At 44.7% G+C, this 24208-nt stretch overlaps 1 protein-coding gene across 4 annotated transcripts in view; it reads right to left on the reverse strand.

Moving 5' to 3' along the window:
- Positions 1–24208, reverse strand: part of LOC127610106 (protocadherin-15-like) — a 211857-nt gene that overhangs the window by 125786 nt on the left and 61863 nt on the right. For 2 of the 4 annotated variants that reach the window (XM_052079848.1, XM_052079845.1), the window contains 3 exons: positions 22019–22137; positions 10104–10118; positions 8525–8590 (listed from right to left, as the gene is read on the reverse strand). In XM_052079848.1, coding sequence (XP_051935808.1) covers positions 8525–8590; positions 10104–10118; positions 22019–22109 — 172 coding nt within the window. In that variant the 5' untranslated portion in view covers positions 22110–22137. The remainder of the gene's footprint in view (positions 1–8524; positions 8591–10103; positions 10119–22018; positions 22138–24208) is intronic. The other 2 variants (XM_052079846.1, XM_052079847.1) reach the window with 1 other exon arrangement.

A 24208-nucleotide genomic window follows, 5' to 3' on the forward strand; every position in this document is an offset into this window, starting at 1 on the left:
ATGGCTCGAAATACAAATAGTTGGGTCTCGAGAGTGCAAAATGAAAAAAGTAAAATATTTTGTTCGCTGCTAATTTCACAAAATGTGAAGAGTGTACGTGAACAGTCTGTCCACTGTCGTGTTGTTTGACTCGGCCTGCCGTTCTGAAATAGTAGATCGAGCCCACCCTGAGGAAATTTGCGGAGATACGGGGGGGCCCAGGGCTTTTTTTGTCAGTGTATACAGGGTAGTATGAACGTTAGCAAAGTCATTAAGCAGATTTCTATTCATTTTTTAAGTCAAGTCAACAGTATTTCTAGAGCACTTTCGAACAGCCATCGCTGCATACAAAGTGCTGTACATGGAGCGATTTAACATCCACAATAAACAGTAAGACGAATCGGTAATAAAGGCGGTAGAAAGCACCAAACAGTAAAATCAAGGACAAATCATGCCGAGTCGAACGCCAAAGAATACAAGTGAGTTTTGAGGAGGGCTTTAAAGATGGGCAGCGAGGAGGCTTGCCGAATGTTCAGCGGGAGGTCATTCCAGAGAGAGGGACCAGCAACAGAAAAGGCTCGATCCCCTCTGAGCCTCAGTTTAGCTCTTGGTACCTCTAACAAAGACTGGTCCACAGACCTGAGGCGCCGGGGCAGGTGTGTAGGGGCGGATGAGCTCAGAGAGGTAAGGTGGCGCGAGATTATTTAGAGATTTTAAAATAAAGAGGGGCGGCCCGGTAGCCCAGTGGTTAGCACGTGGGCTTCACAGTGCAGAGGTACCGGGTTCGATTCCAGCTCCGGCCTCCCTGTGTGGAGTTTGCATGTTCTCCCCGGGCCTGCGTGGGTTTTCTCCGGGTGCTCCGGTTTCCTCCCACATTCCAAAAAAACATGCGTGGCAGGCTGATTGAACGCTCTAAATTGTCCCTAGGTGTGAGTGTGAGTGCGAATGGTTGTTCGTTTCTGTGTTCCCTGCGATTGGCTGGCAACCGATTCAGGGTGTCCCCCGCCTACTGCCCGGAGACAGCTGGGATAGGCTCCAGCACCCCCCGCGACCCTAGTGAGGATCAAGCGGTACGGAAGATGAATGTATGAATGAATGAATGAATGAATGAAAACAAAGAGGAGGATCTTGAAAATAACTCTAAAATGAATGGGGAGCCAGTGAAGGGATGCCAGAGTGGGAGTTATATGCTCCCTCTTACGAGTACCAGTCAAGAGGCGAGCAGCGGCATTTTGGACCAGCTGAAGGCACTTAATGGAGGACTGGCTGACTCCAAAGTACAAGGCATTGCAGTAATCCAGCCGGGATGTGACAATGGCGTGAATTACTGTCTCAAAGTGTTCAAATAAATTTGCATATAGCGCATAAGACAATAATATTCACATCCATTTCTTTTTGTTTTGCTGCGTTTCTTCTTTTCCCCCCATTTTTTTTATTTGGCTCGAAAGTAAGGGTGATACTCCATTTTAGTTTCATCTACTTCAACTTCTTGTCGGTTGAGTTTGTTGCTTTTACGCGTCATTTTTTTCTTTTCAAAAATGACGTAACGCTATCCGATGAATTGTACGGCGTAGGTCCGAGTCCATTGAGATGCGAGGGCGTTCTACACCCTTCTGGTGATATTTCATTTACGACTCGCAAGGGAAAAAAAAGAATGCCGGCATTATGTTAGCAGGTACGTAAACAGTCTTGTAATGGAAAAGATCAAGTATGGAGCACACAGAGCAATAACCAAAAAGTAGATGCAGTCTAATGGCGGAGGTGACTGAATTAAATTGAAGAGAGGATAATGAGTCCATAGCGAGCGAGATCCCCACTCGCTCGGGCTGGCTCATCTCATTAATTGTTTAAACCGGTCAGATTTCATCGCCGCCTTGAGACCTTTGAATCCTTAAGGCAAACCGGCGGCCACCTGCTATTTTTGCGACGGATAAAATATCGTCCTTTTAATACAGGTTGCTAGGTAATAACGATCTGGCTTTCAGTTCAGCGCGGCGTTTTAATGACACAAGGCTGCTCTTAACTCCGGGCTCTCCGAAGTGAAGCGGTCCAGAATGAGGGCAGGGGAGCGCAGAATGGAGCCTTAAGCCGAGGAAAATAGCGGAGAGGAGTTTGGAGTGAGTGGCGCCATTCATCCTCGCCGAGGTGACGGCAAGGTTGGCAGCTCGCGTTCTACCCGACGAGCTTCGCGAGATTGGCTTTCGGGTCAAGTGCGGGAGACAAGCTCCGAAAAAAAAAAAAATAGACAAGGACATTTTCCTGAAAAGAGGGTTCTCACTACCACATCATTAATCGGCTCGAATACTTTAAAAGTGAACCCAAGTGCTTCAAGTAATGGCAAAGTGCTGCTGTCGCAAAAGGTGGCTCCAAAGTCTCCTTTTAACCAATTTACGAGATTAAACTTCATTTCCATTGCACACAGAGTAGAACCATCGAGACACCAAAACGCAGATTAGCTTTTCACCAAAAGTGCCAAGAGAGCAGAAAGTGGCAGAGTATCCGAAATGCTGGGTGGAATGTAAGCAAAAATATACCCAGGGTGTCCCAAATAGTCATGAAACACATTTTTTGTCATTTTGCTTCAGGTATAATTCGGGCAGCATTTGCCAGTTTAGACTTTTGGAGGTCAATTATTTGCATGTGGCTCACCAATTGACAACGGAGCAACTGTTAGAGGTTTGTATGTGACATCAAATCGCACGTACAAAACTTGCCGTTGTTTATTCGAGCCCTTGCAAAGTCAACTGGGGGGGGGGGGGTAACTGGGAGGGAGAAGCATGTCAATTGGCGAACTCATTCATTCAACAACATTCATCATTCATTCATTCATGAATGACATTCATCAAGGAGGAGACTCTGTGCTTGGTGGTTGCGCCTTCTCGGCAGCATGGGTATACCAGCACTGTTTTTGACTGGAGGAATGTCGGCGCCATTTGACTGTCGTTGCTGGACAGTCCCGGGGCGCTTGTGTCTTGCGCCTGTAATGGGCAGCATTTTTCACAGCCCCGCTTTGTTCAGCGGAGAGATCGGTGCTGTTGAACGGTCTGCGGCTGGATGGATGGAGGTCTTGAGGAGCCGACGATGAGAAGAAAGGAGCGTTGGCGCGGAGTGCCGATGCGGATTTGGAGCTGGGAGTCGCGGCTTGGAGTTTGAAGCGGATTATGTGGGACAGGAGAAGTGATCTAATCTCTTTTCGTCAATGGACGCTACAGCTTCGTGTTTGCTTTCAAAACTTTGCTTGTAGCAGACGTGTGCACATTTTTCAGCATGATGTCTCTGATCCACTGATGAAAGGACACTTTGATCCTCTCCTCTTTCATCTATAACTGCTTCAGACAACAAAGTGTATGCAGAAAAGTGGTGAAAATTGCACGACTGTCTCTGTCCTATGTGTTGTCTTGTGTTATTTTTGTTATTTTGACTTCAAAATGGCGCCGCGAGAGTGGCTGCCTTTCCAGCAGCTCCTATTTTTTTTGTTGTTCTACTTCTTCCTTTCAGAACTTTGCTGCTGTGAATCTGGAATTTCTCCATTGCGAGACTAATAAAGGTTTTCTTATCTTTCTTATCTTATCTTATTCATTCATTCATCTTCCGAGCTGCTTGATCCTCACTAGGGTCGCGGGGGTGCTGGAGCCTATCCCAGCTGTCTTCGGGCAGTAGGCGGGGGACACCCTGAATCGGTTGCCAGCCAATCGCAGGGCACACAGAGACGAACAACCATTCGCACTCACACTCACACCTAGGGACAATTTAGAGTGTTCAATCAGCCTGCCACGCATGTTTTTGGAACGTGGGAGGAAACCGGAGCACCCGGAGAAAACCCACGCAGGCCCGGGGAGAACATGCAAACTCCACACAGGGAGGCCGGAGCTGGAATCGAACCCGGTACCTCTGCACTGTGAAGCCGACGTGCTAACCACTGGACTACCGATTGGCGAACTGCGGAGAGAAAAATGATTGCGTATGAACATTTTTTGGGGGGGCTGACATTCTCCTTTGTGGCGTTCCCATGCGATTTTTCAAATGTAAAATGGCTGCCTTAGCTCAATAAATGTTTGAGGAAAACACTGGCGTTCCCTTACCCGGCGCACTCATTTATCAACACGGTGAATCCATCCCGGCACGTGCAGCATATCAAACAAGCAGTGAATTGACTACTTTTCAATAAGGGGCCCTCGGAAGCGATTATTTTCCGTTTCCTATACGCGAGCATGCACGCTGCAGGCAACAGTTGGTACAAATCACAAATTTGCAGAGACAAGATAAAAGCCGGGAGAAAAAGGGCCTTTGTTTATGGAGACACTAACTTGCGCTTTGCATCAAACAGTGATGATGCATTTCAGACATTCCCCCCTCCCCCCAACATCCGCAGCTCTTATCCGTGAAGTCTCCAATCTCATTAACCGCTTCAAATTTATCGAGTCGGCCGAATAAACAAAAGGGAGCCTATAGAAGACAACCGGGTTTTATGTGCTTATGCGCTACCTGAAGCAGCGGCGTCGATAAATTAAACATAGCATGCATCATTTCAACTCCTCGACAGCAAAATTCCCCTCGTGACTACTCAGACTTTCTCTGAAGTAGGAAAAAAAAATCTGAATCAAGACAAGCAATAAAAGAAAATAATAAAATTGAAGTGGGGCGGGGAGATTAAGAAAAGGTCTTACTTTTCAAAGCGCGTGTCAAACTTTGTTGCTGGTTTTTTTTTTAAAGAATCAAAGAGAATTTCATCACAGACAACCGTTGGAAAAAAAACAAGTGCTCTGACAGGTGAAAGTGAGCAACAAAACTTCTCGCCTCGTTTCTGGGAATAAAGTTAAATGTATTCTGTGAAGAGCCCGTGAGAGTCAAAGTGCATGTTTGTTTATTTGAAGGACGGAACCATAAACCAGAAAATAAAAAAAAAATGCTTGGCTGGAGTAAAATTGGTTGCTCAGGTTTTGTTTGGGAGGGGGGGGGGGATGAGGGATGGGGGGCTTATGTAAAATAAACTTTTTTTTAAATTAGTTTTTTAATTGCTGATATGTATCTTTTTGGTCTGGTCGGAATGGGATGTGACAGTGCAGCTAATTTCCCGAATGACGACATCCTGACGCTGCCGCTTCACCCAAGACTTTGCCGCTTCACCCATGACTTTGCCACTTGGCTGGGTGAAGATCCTCCACTTTAAAGTGCCGGACGCCAGCTTACACTTTCCAAAATACTATGTTGAAGTCAAGGGCGGCCCGGTATCCAGTGGTTAGCACGTCGGCTTCACAGTGCAGAGGTACCGGGTTCGATTCCAGCTCCCGTCTCCCTGTGTGGAGTTAGCATGTTCTCCACGGGCTTGCGTGGGTTTTCTCCGGGTGCTCCGGTTTCCTCCCACATTCCAAAAATATGCATGGCAGGCTGATTGAACACTCTAAATTGTCCCTAGGTGTGAGTGTGAGCGTGGATGGTTGTTCTTCTCTGTGTGCCCTGTGATTGGCTGGCAACCAATTCGGGGTGTCCCCCGCCGACTGCCCGAAGGCAGCTGGGATAGGCTCCAGCACCCCCCGCGGCCCTAGTGAGGATCAAGTGGTTAGGAAGATGAATGAATGAATGAATGAATGAATGTTGAAGTCAAAATGTAATATTAATCGACTCATCGTCGACCGTTACGGGGTTGTCGACGTATCTACTTTGACGGTTTGTTCAAGAAGTTGCGCGGGTGCGAGTGAAAATACTAATCAATGATTTGACTGTTCTTGTACGGGATCCCGGCCACATGGCATTTTGCTCTTGACGCTCAATAGGACGCTGAGCACCTAGTTAATACCGTAACAAAAGCAACACTGCAAAAAGTGGAAAGGGGCGTGGTGAGCAGTGGCTCATTTGCATGATACCCAACAGCACTTTCAAAAATGGGTTAGCATCATAAAATAGCCCGCACTACAATACAGTCATGTTGAAAAGGAGTTATTGTGAGAGGCTCTGTCATAATATTCACTTTTCGTAGAGGATCAAGAAAACACCGTGTGCCTGTGAGCATAGCTGTGTCTGTCTACATATACTGCACCATCATTTGTGTTCAAATAACCCTTCCTTGGAATGTTCTAACACCGCCAACTTAAATGTGACTCATCAACAATCAATTTTGTATTTATATTGCACTTAATTGAACGGTGTTTTTTCTTTTTCTACCCACATTTTTGCTGCTGGAGGCTGTAAATTTCCCCAGTGTGGGACAAATAAAGGATATCTTATCTTGTCTAGGTTGCTTCTTACCATGCGTTAGCATGAAGCTATTTGTTGGCTTTAAATACACAAGTGCCTTACCTCTCTTTGTTTGATATTTAGTTTGACGGCACATTTCAAGCGGGAGTGCAAATTCCACGTAATGACATCGCGTTGGAACAGCAAATGAGTTGAAATCGACTCCACAGGTTTCGACAAAGTAGCGCTCTCCATTTGGAGGCAATTGGTTCAAGAGCTATCGACAATTACTCCCACACGATTGAAACAAATTGCGTCTCGAGTTTTGCACCGACGGAAAAGAGAAAAACAATCCAAGTGAGCAAATTCAAAAACCAACGGCATCCCGCCAGAGGGATTACAATAATTACACACTGGTGATTGTGTTTGCTTCCCTTTTTATGGACATACTAAAATCAGTGATTAGGAAAGACCCGGACAAGGACGCACTCTTATTGTGCACCACTTCTGCGCATTCGGTTGGATGGCAATGACGAGGTGAAAGACATTTAGACGGATAATTACTTTTGGTCAATAGCGGCGGCTTGGTCTGTTTTACATTCCATTACGGAGAGGACGAACGGCGGGTCATTTCATCACAGTCGGAGATGAATATAAAGGGACGCCGCAGCCTGGAGGGAGTCTTCTCCCAGGTAAAAGAGGACTTTATGAGCGGGAGATTAGCATCGCCAAGCCCGCACCGACTCGCACGCACCCACATTGCGTCAGCACGGACGGGGCTTTTGGGCGTGGGCTCGTCTGACCTCTTAAGGCCCGAGCACTGATCCAAACTCCAAATTACAGCTGCAATCGTAAAGGCATATATTGCCATCATGCCTGACCCTTTCAGACGGTTACATTTCCATGCTCAAATTGAACCTTCCGGGTCAGTTTTGACCCTTATGATAAATGTCCATATGAAATGATCAAGTGCAGATCTTTTCAGAAATACATGGATGAGTTCTCGGGAATGTTTCAAGCCCCCCGTGAACACTTCTCACCGACATTTGTCACGTGCCGTTTCACGATTCCGACCGTTCGTCTTGATTTAACATCCACTTGCGATTGTGAAATTCATTTTAGGACGGCCTCATTGTAGACAAACTTTGCGGCACCTGCGCAAAAGCCATATTTTCTTTTTTCTGTGAATTTTGGCCCACATTTCACAGTGAATGACATTTCGGGTTGTTTATTTTATGTATTTATTTTTTTTTAATGAATGCCAAATGTTAGAACGGGTCAGATTGGACCTGATCAGTATCTGTAGAGTGAATGCTTAATTTCATATCATCCTCCTTGTCATTCCAACAGCGTTAAGATTATCGTTATCTGACTCAAACCACCCCAAGCTTTATGCTCCGTTCATGGTAATACCTCCAGGGGACACAGACACGCCTGTGTCGTTTCGATAGACATCAGCATTTGCCATGAACATGGAGCTCCCCCTCCCAGGCGCATGTGAGCCATCACCCTGTGACACATTCATCAGCTGCACGCAGACGGCTCGCCGTCCAAAGAATAGGTTATGGCTGACGACAGTGTGTGCCTGCCCCCAAGCATCGAAATATTCTTGTGTCGCACACATACAGTATGACGGCGTGTAAAAAAATAAAATAAAATAAAAACATCGGCACATAGGCTCACTGACCCTGTGTGTAATGTAGCAATGTGTGCGATATCACCCTTCAGATTTGCCGTCCCACGCATCGAACATTTCCGATGACCTGATTTGGCTAATGTGTAGCCAATGCCAGAAAAGAACCACACAAACACTAAGTGACAAAGTCACTTCCACCAAGCGGCTCAGCAGATAACAGCATATTGTTAGCTAATTTATTAGCTAATCTTATATTCAGAACATTGACACACTAGCTTGTATAGCGCCACAACTTACACCCAATCACCCACACAGACTTGCTAACAATTAGCCTATTAATAGCTAGCTACACTGACTTTCACTGACGCACACATCACTCACGAGGCCTTTTAACTCATTCGGTACCAGCCAATTCTGGACCAAGTCTGAAAAGACGTTTAAAAACGTCTTTGGGAGTGAATGAGTTAAAACCCAAAACACTCAAAGTCACAGACACTAAAATGAAAACATGAGGATGGCCACTCCAGGTGAACAAAAATAATATCGGCACATCACATGATTCACTCCCCTTTCATTGGGGTACACGGTTCTGTTCATGGCAACAGACATTTCTCTCACATCATTTGTGACATTCCTCTCACATAACCACCCACGGTGGACACGCGATCCGGCAATCAGGATAAGGCATAGCAAACCCAACTCTGCAAGCCGGAAATGTGGCTGTTTGCTACGTACCGTTGGGACTCTCCTCGTCGATGGTCACTATAGTAGCGGGGGGGCCGGGCCGGGACAGCTTACACTCTGCCATGAAAGGAAAAGGTCAGATTTAATAATTGCAGTTCTTAAGAAACACTTTGCAAATGGGCACGTTGTCCCACGACAACAGAAGTGCAAATAAAAAAAAATAAACAAGTGCTTTTCAAACACACACAAAGGGGTAACAGTTTTGGTTTTCACATTATGCATTAGCTTTTGTAAATCCGACATTATTGGCTTGCAAAATAGTTTCCATACAGCAGAACCTCCGTGGTAAGTCGTGCAATTTGCAAATTGCGTCAAAACGTTCTCGAAAAATCACGAAAAAAATTGCATTTAGCTTACGCAGACGTCAATTCATTCTGCACATTTTTAGTGTTTCTTGGGCATTTTTTAATGTTTATTCCAAAAGATGGGAGTAACCTCATCAAGGGGTGTCGAGAGAAGTAGAATGACCACAAAAAAAAATTTGGGGAATATTGTTTAATAAAATCATTAGTTCAATTAGAAAATGCAATCTCATAACACAATGGATGGGGCTCCACACAAGATTTTATTTTAGGATTTTATTACATAGTTATAATTTTGCTGATTATCCATTAGAGCTCAGCAAATCCCGAATTCACCATTTCAAGAAATGTGAATGTTAAATCGAAAAATTAGCTAGGTTCGAAAGTATTGTGCTGAGTTGAATGAGTCCGTACAGTGTGTGTGTGTGTGTGTGTGTGTGTGTGTGTGTGTGTGTGTGTGTGTAATAAGTTTGAAGGAATTTCAAGCTTGTTGGAGGGGCGATGGGATGGTAAAATGTATATGGTCTCTCTATTTTGTGGGTTTTCACCAATTGCGGCTGGGTCTTTGCGACACTTTATAGACTCCATATATACCAGGGGTGCCCAAATACCGGTCCTCCAGGGCGCCTGTCCGATTTCTTTTATTTGTCTGCCTCCTCCAACGCAACTAATTCAAATGATCGGCTCATCGGCATCCTCTGAGATCCCCGCTCACGATTCTGATCATTTGAATCGAGTGTGCTGGAGGAGGTGGACATTTAAAACAAGCTGGATAGAAGCCCTCTGGACATCCCTGGTCTAGAAGGTTCCACTTGCGATAAACATGGCTACAATGTTATCTGCATTATTTTCTATCAAGAAAATGTGTTCACCAACATTCCGGAATGAATTGTATTCAACTTGGGAGGTTCAACTGTATATTAAAAATAATAATAATAATAATAAAATACGAAACAGACATCCTAATTGGAATAACATGGGAACAAAACAAGTGGCAGATCTTTTTTGTACAGCGGGTGGCAAGGTCGACGGCGTAACAGTGACAGCGAGCAAGCAGGGCGGTCAAAGCGGTGGCAAAAAAAAACAAAAAAAAAACGCAGATGGAGGTCACGCCGGGCGAAATGCGGCGAGCTCACGGGACGCAGGTAATGAGAGAGGCCACCAGATGGGACGACGGGTAGGTAAGCCAATGGTGAGGGGACGGGGGGGGGGGGGGGGGGGGGTCAGACGAATACACGAGGAGGAAACTAAAACAACAGCCCTCTTACCCTCGTATTGCCAGTCTGAAGAGGTTAGTGGAGCCAGAGAGAAGCAGAGCAAAAAGCATGGGGAAACAAATAAAATAGTGTGAAACAAGTTTGGGAGGTGGTGGGGGGGAAAAAAGATCGTTATAAAGATGGGCAGTTATTAAAAAGAGGCGAGACATCGGAGAAATGCATGATGGAGGGGGTGGGGGGGCATTTACTCCTGCTGCCAGGATGATATTATACCGTGCGAGATGGAGGCCGCTTAATCAACGTGAATCAATTGAAACACCGAAGCTCACTCGGTAATTAACGTTACTGTTGGAAGGGAGAAAAAGAGAGTGCTCGCCATTTCTTTTGCAGGGAAACTTTTTTTCCGATTAGGAAAATAACTCAAGTACGACCACAACAGATTTGCCAACCAATCACAGGGTTCATTTTGTGTCGAGTGAACCTCCGTGGTTCAGGGGAGGACACTTTAAAGAACTAACTTTAAAGAAAGGGGAGGAAAGTTCACGATACGGTGAATTAAAAAAAATTAATCTGTGCAGAGGTACCGGGTTCGATTCCAGCTCCGGCCTCCCTGTGTGGAGTTTGCATGTTCTCCCCGGGCCTGCGTGGGTTTTCTCCGGGTGCTCCGGTTTCCTCCCACATTCCAAAAATCATGCGTGGCAGGCTGATTGAACACTCTAAATTGTCCCTAGGTGTGAGTGTGAGTGCGACTGGTTGTTCGTTTCTGTGTGCCCTGCGATTGGCTGGCAACCGGTTCAGGGTGTCCCCCACCTACTGCCCGAAGACAGCTGGGATAGGCTCCAGCACCCCCCGCGACCCTAGTGAGGATCAAGCGGCTCGGAAGATGAATGAATGAATGAATGAAATCTGCGTTGCTCCTCACGTTCGCTTTAAACACATTGAGGATGAGCTTTATTTAGACAAAAGTAGTGCTTAACAGACTTTTTTTTTTTGCATTTCTGTGCCAAGGATTTATGTTGAAATGAGTTGAGGAGCTTCATTTAGAAAAACAAATGGTGCCGCTGCGCCATCTTGTGGCATGTTAGTGTCAAGGAACTATGTTGGAGTGATTTGCGGCGCTCCATGCAGACAAGATTTGTGCTTTGCATCTTGTTGCATCTCCATGCCAGGGAACTCGCGTGTTGAAATGAGTTGAGGAGCGTCACTAAGACAAATATAGTGCTTTGCCGCAAACTTGAGGCATCAATAGGCAATTATAAAGCTTTTTAGGGGGGGGGGGGGGGGGGAATTAAAACTTAGATGTACCAAACCACAATTTAACCATGCAAATGTTTCTACGTTTTTATGAGTGTTGAGCCTGTTTTAAGGTATTGAATTCCTTTCAGCACGCCATCAGAGGGTCTCCTCTTACATGACGGTGTGTCATCAGAGAGGCCGAGGCAGTCAGGCAGTCAGTCAGTGACACCGGCTTAAGAGTCACGGACTAAGGTTTCGCACCGACCTGCTGTCACGCAACAAGCGCACGCTTGTTGCATGTGCAAGAGCGTGCGGCGCTATCACATGAAATATGCAAGCGGCGCGCATTTTAATCAGGAGCGAGCCCGTGCTGTTGTCAAAGAAACACGCGCGGCACTTAGCCACCGAATACCAATAAAACGCTATCTATTATGTTGTTGTTCATGCATGATTGATTAAATGAATCCAAATTCTGCCTTAGCGCACTCGCTGCACTATCTTGGTTTAAAAACCAACAACGGCTAATTCCTCAAGTGCACTCACCACTCCCCATCCCGGGGTTCCAAAAATAATTAGGCAACCTGCTCCCATCTGCAGAAATGAAAGCGGAAGCGAGAGTCGACGGTAATGTGTGCAAATTGAACCGACTAAGTAGATAACGGCCGGTACGGGCTGAGGAATAAACAAACGGCTGCATCAAAACTTAAGTATGCAAATGTGTCCTGAGAATAGTAACTGTGAAGCAGACTAAAAGTGAGACGGGATAAATGTGAGGAGGGAAAGACGAGTTACTTTGTGTGTCAGAGTAGGTGTAGGGAGGAAATACTGATGTAAAGCAATTGTATAATTCAAACTTGGCCTATTCGATCTAATATGGTCGGTAGATGAAAGCTACCGATAATACGCCGTGACATTAACGTAAATTAGTCAGTCTCAAACATAAACAACCAACATTTTTTTAAAAACACACGCTCTATATATACACATTTACCCACCAATGAATTACAAAATTTATAATTACGCCCTCTCAAAAGAACAGTTTCAACTAGATTGAATCATTAATGTCATCCATTAGTCGCTAATGGATGATATTAGCGCTCATGCTAACACTAATAATGAGCATTAGCATGAGCTCTAATACACCGTTTTACAGCTTTGTGCCGTGTAGAGTATGTATAAAGCATTGGGGCAGTCAAGTCAAAGTGAAAGAAATATGTCATGATTCCATTTTTGGACCAGTTTGGACACCTCTCATGTTGTCTCGGCATTAGCATGAGAGCTAACATTCCGACTAACAGTCATGCGCTGTGCTTTTACCAACTTTGAGGTTTGTCTAAATGGTCTGAAAAAAGTTTATTGCTGGGTTTGTAGTCGTGGTGGGCGATACGACGACATTTGATCGTTAATGACTTTAACATGTTGACAATCTCATAAAGCTCATGAAAAAAAGATCATTAAATCGTCCATGCACATTCTATACAGTTTCACTCTATCGTGTCTCAGACTTTATGACGCAGCAATGTCTTTTTAATTTTTGGAGGGATTTACATACATTTTAAATGTTTTATATGAGGACAATGGTCGGTAATGTACAAATTAGACTTTAAAAAAAAACATCTGAAAGAATCATGATCAAATCTACCTATCTTCAAGATGTGATGCTGCAATATGCTGCTGTGTTGATTTGTTATTCATCACCGTGGCTTAAAATAAACACTAATGTCATTCGGCAGCGCACGGACGTCCGCCAAGGGCTCGGCATCATATTTGGCTCAGCATCAAGTTGTAAACCTTCATACACATGCACAAAATTCTTTGGCCATGTGTGAAATAACGCACTAGTGACATTTTACACTAGTGTAAAGAAGAAGAAAAATGATGATGATGTTTCATTGCTAATGGGGAGGGTTAGCAGGAGGAAATGTTACAGGCGGCAAATGTAATCATGAGTGGTCCTCATGAAAATTCAATGTGAGTAATTTGCACCCTTGCAATTTTAACACTTCACTTGGAAATGAAATAATGGCAGCCTTTTCCCACAAAACATAAAATGGAGATGAGCAATACATTTGTTTTATTCTGGAAAGCAAATATATTCCCTGACAAGAACATTTACTAAAAGGATGGTGCATACTTCAGAAAGCCCCCCCCCCCCCAAAAAAAAACCCAGACATTTAGTTGCTTGGTTTTTTTTTTCCTACATGAAAAGTTGCCCCTTCCTCCAAGTGTCTGTTGAACTCTAAGAAAAAAAATCACCTTTTTAAGCAAAAGATAAATCAAATTTCCCTACCGGGGCGCCCAACTTAAAGGACAGCAAAGTTAATGAGCGGTGCAGGCCAGGAGGGAGAGAGTTCCAAACAATCATGCACAGCCATGCAAAAAGAAAAAGAAAAAGAAACGGGATCACGAAAATCTTTAGTTCATTAAGCTTTGCTTGCGATGTGTGACGACCTCGTTTCCATTTTTGCTGTGTGACTGCAAATTGAATGAAAATTCCTACAGGTGGAGATGTTTATCTGATTTTGTCATTCCTCTCTTCAGCCTTGTAAAATCTGCCAATAATATAGCGCTTAAAGAAAGGATGTCAAAGTCAAGGCCCGAGGGCCAGATCTGGCCCGCCACATTATTTTATGTGGCCCGCAAAAGAAAATCATGTGTGTCAACTTCTGCTTGAATCTGTCCTCAAATGCCAAAGTGTCATGTGTAACAAATGACAATTTTGTAATCATTTTGTGAGCCTGTTTAAACTCACTTCAACAATAATGGAACAAACTGGCGTAACGGCGTAATTAAACTGTTCATTGTCGTAACGGCCCGCCGAGGGAAAACTTCACTCCAAAGTGGCCCGCGACAAAAATGAGTTTGACACCCCTGAGTTAGAGGGTGAAGAGGTGGTGTTTGAACTGTGGCGACCTGTCAGACAGAGAAAAGAACAGAGATGGCCAATTGCCAACTCGGTAAACAGCCGTAAATGTCCATATGCAGCCGTAAACACCTCTGCCCTTCCACATAAATATCGCAGCACCTCCAGAGGAAATATTTCATACCAGAAAAACATTTCAGAGGATGCTCTCCCGACACGAACAGGTTAATAAGGTGTCACGGGTGAATGTTAACGAGAGGACAAATCCTTACAGCAAACAGGTGGGAAATAACTAATTTTAATTTCCCTGTTGGACGGCGACGAAAGTGCGCGGATGGAAGTGGAAAGGGTCCAAACAGACGGGGGATGGGGGGGTCTGGCGGAGGGTAGCCAGACGGGCTCCAGTGGTACATGCTGCATGCCAGGCATGGGCTGCTCGTGGGCAGATGGCAGGTCAAGGCAAACAAGCGACGTTATATTGAGGGCGGGGTGCGGTGAAATCCTTGCATCAGACTGCAAAGTAATTAATGTTGTTCTAGGGCGACTTGCTTTGTTACTCTTTCAATGTCGGCCAAAAATAAGTATATATATTATATATATGTATAATATATATACATTTTTACACTTTATATATTATATATATAGGGGCGGCCCGGTAGTCCAGTGGTTAGCACGTCGGCTTCACAGTGCAGAGGTACCGGGTTCGATTCCAGCTCCGGGCTCCCTGTGTGGAGTTTGCATGTTCTCCCCGGGCCTGCGTGGGTTTTCTCCGGGTGCTCCGGTTTCCTCCCACATTCCAAAAATATGCATGGCAGGCTGATTGAACACTCTAAATTGTCCCTAGGTGTGAGTGTGAGCGTGAATGGTTGTTCGTCTATGTGTGCCCTGCGATTGGCTGGCAACCGATTCAGGGTGTCCCCCGCCTACTGCCCGGAGACGGCTGGGATAGGCTCCAGCACCCCCGCGACCCTAGTGAGGATCAAGCGGTTAGGAAGATGAATGAATGAATGAATATTATATATATATATACATACAGCATTTTGACCCATCTTTCAAGGCTAACAGATTTTTTTTTATGGCTATGGAAACAAACTACGACACAAAAGACTCTCTTTGTCACACACCCTAAAAAAATATAAATAAATAAATGTATATATCATTATTATGTGTTAGCCATTCGGCTAATTTACATTATAACCACACCCACACTGAGTTTCTCCTTCCAAGACTTGGAAACAAGGCTAGGTGGACATTGGGTATTTTCAAGAGGATACGCAGAAGCAGGAAGCAGGAAGATGCTGCGATAGCCCAGTCTAAATAGGAGAATAGTTTAGTACATGGTGTGATAGATGTTAGAAGTGAAAGACAAATTCGGTATGGCACGAAGCAATTAAGTTTAATCTAGGTTGTTCATGGAAATTGTGGACCGTAACAACAGGTGAGAACAACGTGTACTAGTCCAGGGACTGTTAAATTGCGAGATACAATCCAACCACTTATCAGGTTTCCTCAGCAGTGGCGCATAATCACTTTAAAAAAAAAGAATTTAAAAAAAAACACAAACAAATTAGCTACATGATCTTTAAAGGCAGACACACAAAATTTGATGGCAGCCGACGGATTTACATTGTTCTCATCTGGTATCAGGAAGCGTCGTGATAACAGGATGTTAATCGATATTGTTTGGCAAGATTAAGCTTTGGATAGACGATTCATTGTCTTGATCGTCTCGTTTGCGGAGGGCCAAGAATCAGACTCCGCCACTTGAGCCCCTTTCCTCTTCCCAGTGGGCAATTTGGTGGATTAATGTATTTCTGTATGACATTTTTCCTTCATCAAGCCAGGTGGAGATTTGTGTTCGGCGTAGCTGCCCTCAATTTGATAGGTTAAACCACTTGGCGCCTGCATTAAAGGGGTCGACGGGTCACGAGAAGGCTGGCAGTCGCTCTGACGACCAATCATCACTAATGGCCGCCCCCGTTAGGACAAATGTAATATTGTTTGTTTTGGTTTCATTCTGTATGTCAGATTTGTGGGATTATTTTTCTGTAATTCAACTACAGAGTGAATCCCTCTGTCAATATAGAGGTGAAAACCTGAGTTAATCCACTTCATGATGTTTTGTCATGGTTAAATCCACGTCACATGATTTATGGAGACCTTGTTTGTAGGATTTAGTGCAGTTTTCGGCCACTGCGAACCACAACAATGGACGTACTGTCCCAAGACAACCTCTTGGCGATGGCATTATTGGCATTTTTTTTTTGGTTCCATTAGCACAATGGAGGAAATCTTGTTTCTGGTCTGTTCCGACTCCTCTCATTTTGTTTGTGACCAACGACTGATCGCCAAGCCAAAGACCTCGTATGCGGAGGCATCAAATCATTCGCCACTTCCTCACTTCGGGGCAAAAAAAAATTCACGGATCGATGCGCGCAGGCGGTCGGCGCTGCGTGGTTTCTTTTTGCCTCCAATGTCTGCCGAAACAAAGAAAGCGCTCCGTCTCCCCTGCTCGCCCGATCATTAACCGACAAGTCTTCCCCGTGGAGAGGAGGGGCAGGGGGGAGGTGGGAGTTCTCGCCGTAATTGCCCGTAGGTGCTTATTCTAAAGGGTCAAATTGGGAGGATGTGTCAGAAGCGACGGGGAGGAGGCGGAAGAGGAGGGGGAGGAGGAAGAAGAGGGTGTGTGGTACTATTGATTCCAACATCAAACGTAGCGGTGCACAATAATTCCTGCTCTTTCATCGTAGAACAGGGGTGGACTACATAAATGGCTGGAGGGAGCCATCAGTGCAAGTGGGGGGGAGGGCACATGGGACCATGCACTTACTAACCAGATGTATGACAAAAATATGAGATCCGCTAGCCTAACCCAGCAACAAAGATTTTGAAGCAAACAACAAAATAACCAAATAGTGGATACCACCCCCCCACCCCCCACCCCCACCCCCGAGTGCAAAGGGTGCCGCTACAAAAACACATCAGTTACAGTTTTGTCCTGCATATCATTTCGAATATGTATAAAAATTAGGAAGCCTGCTCATGTTGTCATTTAGGGCCGTACACGACCGGGTGTAAGTGCAACCCAGACACGTCTGTCATCTAGTGGTGATTGATGATATTACAACTTAAAACTGCAGCCGATCCCTGCGTATTCGCAGTTGGACATCTTTTTTTTTCAATATTTTATCCATCCATCCATTTTCCGAACCGCTTGATCCTCACTAGGGTCGCGGGGGGTGCTGGAGCCTATCCCAGCAGTCTTCGGGCAGTAGGCGGGGGACACCCTGAATCAGTTGCCAGCCAATCGCAGGGCACACAGAGACGAACAACCATCCACACCCACACTCACACCTTGGGACAATTTAGAGCATCCAATCAGCCTGCCACGCATGTTTTTGGAATGTGGGAGGAAACCGGAGCACCCGGAGAAAACCCACGCAGGCCCGGGGAGAACATGCAAACTCCACACAGGGAGGCCGGAGCTGGAATCGAACCCGGTACCTCTGCACTGTGAAGCCGACGTGCTAACCACTGGACTACCGGGCCGCCCCAATATTTTATCATAGATTAGATTTGCTCGCATGCATATACTTTGTGCATATATTGCACTTTTGTCATACATCTCATTAGGAAGTCCATGGTCCTCTGTGCCCCCACCCCAGTAGCACTGATGAAAAATACCCCCCACCACCCCAACATCCCTGTCATAGGGGAGGATTTGTTTGTCTGCACCTTCAGATGCCGTCTTCGCCTCTCTCTGAGGTTCTGGGTTGCAATCACCGTTCCCCCATCCCTCGCTCACACGTGATCACCTACCAAGAAGCTCCAGGCAGGACCAATTGGAAGGAAAATCCCTGCAAGCTCAGAGCCCCGTCTAACTAGGAGTACCCCTCTCCTCATTTTCCGTCCTGTACTGCCCTGGAGTCTGATTAGAACTCACTGGCGGACAGATTAAACCCCATCCGCCGTCAATTCAACGCTTCCCATTTTCCAAAGGCTGCTTGAGCCAGAAACCGGCGGCACATCTGGCCTCTAATCAGAAAATCCCCAAAATAGACAATCACTGCGAGTTGGAATGAACGTGCGGAGACAGGACGGCGGCGTGGTCGTCACACGGCGGGAGCGTCCATCGGAAAATATCGACTAATCCGCACCCTACACACTCATAAACACGTAAATGCTGTTGTGCGTTGGTATGCGGATTAAGCGTCAGGCGGGATTTAGCGGTGATGCATGTGCACTTTACATCTGGCCACTGCGCTCCGTATTGATGTTGGAACTTTCGCTGAACTATCGGGCGCGGTCGTCCGCATTCGCGTTGGCATCAATGGGCGTACAAGAGGTGCAAGGCGGGATTTTAGCATGTCGGGGAAAACTCCCGCAATGAGATTACAGCAGCAAAGTCAAAAAGAGAACATGAAAGGAGAGGGGATTACTCATGAAACATGAAATGAGGTAAGACGAAGACAGCGATTGAACGCGCAATACCTTTGGTCTTCGAGATTAGCGCAGATGAATCTGTGCAAAGGTCTTTTCTGCTTTGAAAAGTATCGTTGGCCGGGCTGAGTCACAGAACAGACTGGGTTGGTTTCCGGTTAATCTCAAGGTACATGGTGTAGATTGTAGAGAAATGGGCAAATATTGGGAACCGAGGTTTGACTTTTGCTGTTTCATATTCAGTTAGTTTGAATGGTTTTTTTGGGTTTTTTTCAGTTTAGGTTTTGATTAGTTTTAGTATTTGATTTAGATTTGTTTGTTTGTTTTTAAATATACATACATTTGCCAATAGCAGGAAAATTCCACTGGAACAAAGTGGACAGTTCACGTCAAAGAAAAAAAATAGCCACTTCGACTGAACTCACTCGACAACAGCGACCCCCCCCCCCCATGGAAACAAAGATCATCAATGCTAAAAATAGATTTCACTCTCTTTATATATTACACTAGCTGGTTCGCCGCCCTCCGGGCGGCTCATCAGGTAGTTCCTGCAGAAGGCTGGTAAGGTGGGCCTTTGGCCCACAAAAGTGTTGTTGCTTGGTTCAACTTTTTGTTCATCTTCATTGCTTATCGCGAAAATAAAGAGATGTTTAGCTCTACTAAATAACTAACAATTTCATTGAAATGCTTGTGGGTAGACAACATTTTTTCGCTAAGATGCCCGCGCGATCGTAGTGAGCCACTGCCTGAGCGGCGCAGTGGCGGCGCGGTGAAGTAGGTACGTTTTGAAAAGGGACAGACGGAAGGACAGACCGCGTGCGGGACGAAGCGCAATATATATATAGATTCATTTTATTATGCGAGATAACTTTACAAACACATTGTGATTCATCCTGACTCCGGAAAATAGATTATATGTAATGAGTGTATTATATGAATGTTTTTAAACGTACAGTACCTTTGTGTGAAGCACATTGAACTGCCTTGTTCACCAAACGTGCTCTGTAAATAACGTGCCTGTTATCGAAAAACACAAATTTTGTCTTGTGGTATTTACATATTGACTACACACAAAAAAAAATAAGAAATGCTATTCATCTGATACCAAATTCAGAGATTCGACCATGTTCAAACACGCCAGTGCCCAATATTCAAGTCCAATTATTCTGGCAAGAGCTAAAGGCTAAAGGCGCCTCAAGGTGGGCAGAGGAAGTGGATTTACGAGTGGGAAGTCGTATTGAGGCGAGGTGAAAATAAAATCCACCCCTGCTTAAACCTCCACCATCCCTGGGTGGAACGAAAGACTCACATGGCCAATAGCAGCCTCACCGGCTCCAACCTAATAAGTCAAGAAAGAGGAAAACGCTATGACTGTGGCGTGCTCAAAAGTGGCTAAATGTCACCAGATGACATCACACACGGCAACAGACGTGTGAATTTGGGACATGGTTACGTCATCTTTGCACTTAGCCTGCCATCGAACGGGCGCGGGCCTCTTTTGGCATTGAACTTGCTTCCCTCGCATAATAATATTGTCTGCCGGGTGAAGCCAAATTACCAAAAGATTTTCACATTTGCATATGTTCTCCGGCTTCCTGTCAAGCAACAAGAAAAGCATGAAAGAACGGCTGAAACACAATTCAACACCCACATGTGCTGTCGCTGATGCCGCCGCCGCCGCCACTGCTTGCACTACGAATAATTACAAGAATTAAGCCATTTTGGAAAAGACGAGAAGAAAAACCCGCAGCAGTGGGGGGGGGGGGGGAAAGGTAATAGGAACCAGAATTGGAGTAAATGTTATGATCAATCATCATAATATGAGAAAGATGCTATCTTACAAAAGTCACAAAGAGAAAAGTGCATGTATAAAGTCATCATTTGAAGAAAGAAAAAAAATAAATGCTACGGGGAAATAAAAAAATAAAAAAATAAAGAAAAATTCTATCCGCATAAATTTGTTGCAGTGGAACAATCAATGAATAGTTTAACTGGAAAAAGTAGCGAGATGAGGAGAAATGTCATTCCAGCAGAATAATAACAGTAATAGACGAAGAAAAAGGTCAGTTGTGGGTTTTTTTTTTTTCGAAAGAGGAAAAAGAAATTGTTCAATTCAAGAGAATGACGTAGTCATATTCCGAAACGATCAAACTTTGATAATTACAGTTTTTCTCGTCAAACATGAAATGTTATGAGATGAGAGAAATTGCACTACAGTGGGCTCAAGCACAGTTGGGGTTTTGGCATTTGCCGATTTCACCTTTTCGCAGGTTTTCATTTGCCCTATTCATGCCTATTCGTCTTTTCTTTTTTCTTTTTTTGTAAAGTCACTCAGAAAGATCTGTCCGACTCACAGCATAGTAGTGATATTTGTCGGCAAAGGAGAGCGTCAGTCAACGTTCTGTCCGAGTGGATTCACAAGTGGCTTTGATGAAAAGGACCGAAGGAGATGCATGTGCAAGCTGGACAGGTTGGATATTACACACACACACACACACACAAATATATATTATTAATTTTATTATTAAATATTATATATATATATATATATATATATATATATATATATATATATATATATATATATATATATATATATATATATATATATATATATATATATATATATTTATTTATTTATTTATTTATTTATTTATATAAATATAAAATAATATTAAATATTAGTGACCAAAAACTTTTGCCGGAAAGGTCATACTTTTTAATTTAAAATAACTTTTTAACTTCCCATTTTAAATAAGATAAGATATCCTTTATTTGTCCCACACTGGGGAAATTTACAGCCTCCAGCAGCAAGAATGTAGGTAGAAAGAAGAAAAAAAAACAACAACCACCGTTCAATTAAGTGCAATATAAACACAAAATGGATAAATCGCAGTGCTATTTACAATTGCCTTTAACATCATTTAATAATAATAATTATTATTATTATTATTATCATCATTGTTGTTATTTTTATTCAGCAGCCTCAATTCACCTCAAATTAATCGTATGAGCATCTTCCGAACTAAATTAGTTTATCTCTTAGGTGGGGCGTGAGTTTGCAAACTCCCTTTTGTTTTGTTGCTAGCACGGCGTTGTTTTGTTGCTAGCACGACGGAATTACGACGGCTTCTACGCATGCGCGCTCTTCGCTTACCTCGGTCGACACGTGAAACAAATTGACGGAAATATGCTTACGACCGTTCTGAGTCGATTGAGCATACGTTTACATTCGGCGAAGTGCATCGGAGGACGTGCGACCTCAGCAAGACTCCTTTTGGCTTTTTCAGTGCGGTCTTCATACTTGCTCATACAATAAAATGTCAGAGGATGTCAGGCGGCAATAATCGTCTTTTGATGGGTTTTTTTTATTTTCTTTTTTCTCAAAACAGCGCGACCGCTCTTTGACAAGATATTCTGCTCTTACCGTCGGTGTCCTGGCCCCAGACGGCGCTTAGCGAAGACAGGATGACCATTCCTGTCGCCAGCCATCTGATAAACCACCGGCCCCGTCGCATCTTCTGTCAAGCCTTATTGCCTGCCAACCTTGGGAGAAAGAGAGAAAAAAAAAAACTTTTTTTTTTTCATTCGAGTCTCGTCACAAAAATATGCTTTGGCAACACACAAACACCTCTCCTCGTTCAGTAGGCTGTCACTTCCCGTTTGAAGCACACTGAACAGAGAGAAGGCACTGGCAGTTTGGGATAAACCTACAGTATTAGTTCCGCCTCAATCTTAATACTCCTGCAGCATTCTTCTCTTGTGCTGCTGTCACCACGGCAAGCGTGCGCTTGTTTGTTTGTTTTGCAGGGCTTGACTCCCAATTTAGTTCTCATCGGGGCAAAATCCATGGCTCGATAGGATTTGGGTCTGGAAAAGGCCATGGCCCAGCCTATTTTTCGTGACGTTCTCGCGGCGACTGGTGCTGCAAAACGAGGAATTTGCTCAATTGAAGGTTGGCCATTCATCTGGAATTTCAAAATGGTGGCTGAAAAATATATCTGAACATAATTCTCACTCGGGCGGCCCGGTAGTCCAGTGGTTAGCACGTCGGCTTCACAGTGCAGAGGTACCGGGTTCGATTCCAGCTCCGGCCTCCCTGTGTGCAGTTTGCATGTTCTCCCCGGGCCTATGTGGGTTTTCTCCGGGTGCTCCGGTTTCCTCCCACATTCCAAAAACATGCGTGGCAGGCTGATTGGACGTTCTAAATTGTCACGAGGTGTGAGTGTGGGCGTGGATGGTTGTTCGTCTATGTGTGCCCTGCGATTGGCTGGCAACCGATTCAGGGTGTCCCCCGCCTACTGCCCGAAGACAGCTGGGATAGGCTCCCCGCGACCCTAGTGAGGATCAAGCGGCTCGGAAGATGAATTAATGAATGAATAATTCTCACTCAAACAACCAGATTCACGCTTTGAACATGCCTGGGAACTATTTTGCATCAATACCTGCTTTTGGCAAAACAGCACTTTGTAGTTATGCTTGAACGTGATCCTTTTCATTAAAATTGGCCTAAAATGCCAGTTTACTCTTTCATGCACCAAGAATGACAACCTGTAACCTGACGACATGATAAGATGTCCACTGTGGTGACCGCTGTCCCTGAAAGGGTTGATTCCATTCAATTCCTATTGAAAATATTCAATTTGTTTGTTACTTCACCATTTTGCCTGCACGCCATCTTGCATGCAGGCAGAGTGGTATCGGTTCCCACTCAATGACAGTGTGAATGTTCATTTGTCTCTATACGTGCCCTGCGACTGACTGGCGACCAGTTCAGGGTGTCGTTTGTCTTCCGCCCGAAGTCAGCTGGGATCGGCTTCGGCGACTTCCCGCGACCTTGTTCGGGATAAGCGCTGTTGAAAAATGGATGGATGGATGATTCACCATCTGAATTAACTGTGGCTAGCCAACCAAAAATGATCAATGAAGATTTACCAGAAATGTTCGACCCCTTGGCGACCCTGACGGGAGACATTTCTAAATCATCACCACATCACTAGCTCATATCTCAGTGGTCGCAGATGCCCCGCGAGAGCTCCTCCCATGAGCACAATCAATAAGGTCCCTCAAGCACATCATGTGACGCGAAACCAAATCCGGCTCTATTCGGTTAAAAGCTGGGAAAAGAAATGTCTAGGAATAAAAGAAAGAAAAAAAAGATTACGCAACAATAACAAAGTGATTGAATCAAATCGCTCTGGACTGCAACGGAATCAAATTGTAAGTCAGCTTTGTTTAGCACTGCATCCCATTACTCACTAAAAGTAAAGTTCCATTTCATGACCTTCAAAATGGCATTCAAAATATGCCTCAAATTAATCATCAAATTAATCAAATTAATTTTTGGAAATACAAACCGACATATCCTTAGAACAGACTGTCCATCCATCCATCATCTACCGCTTATCGGGGCCGGGTCGCGGGGGCAACAGCTTTAGCAGGGAAGCCCAGACTTCCCTCTCCCTAGCTACTTCGTCCAGCTCTCCCCGGGGGATCCCGAGGCGTTCCCAGGCCAGCTGGGTGACATAGTCTCTCCAGCGTGTCCTGGGTCTTCCTCGGGGTCTCCTCCCGGTGGGGCATGACCGGAACACCTCACCGGGGAGGCGCTCAGGAGGCA

Source organism: Hippocampus zosterae, chromosome 11 (assembly GCF_025434085.1).
Source record: "Hippocampus zosterae strain Florida chromosome 11, ASM2543408v3, whole genome shotgun sequence".
Lineage (NCBI taxonomy): Eukaryota > Metazoa > Chordata > Actinopteri > Syngnathiformes > Syngnathidae > Hippocampus > Hippocampus zosterae.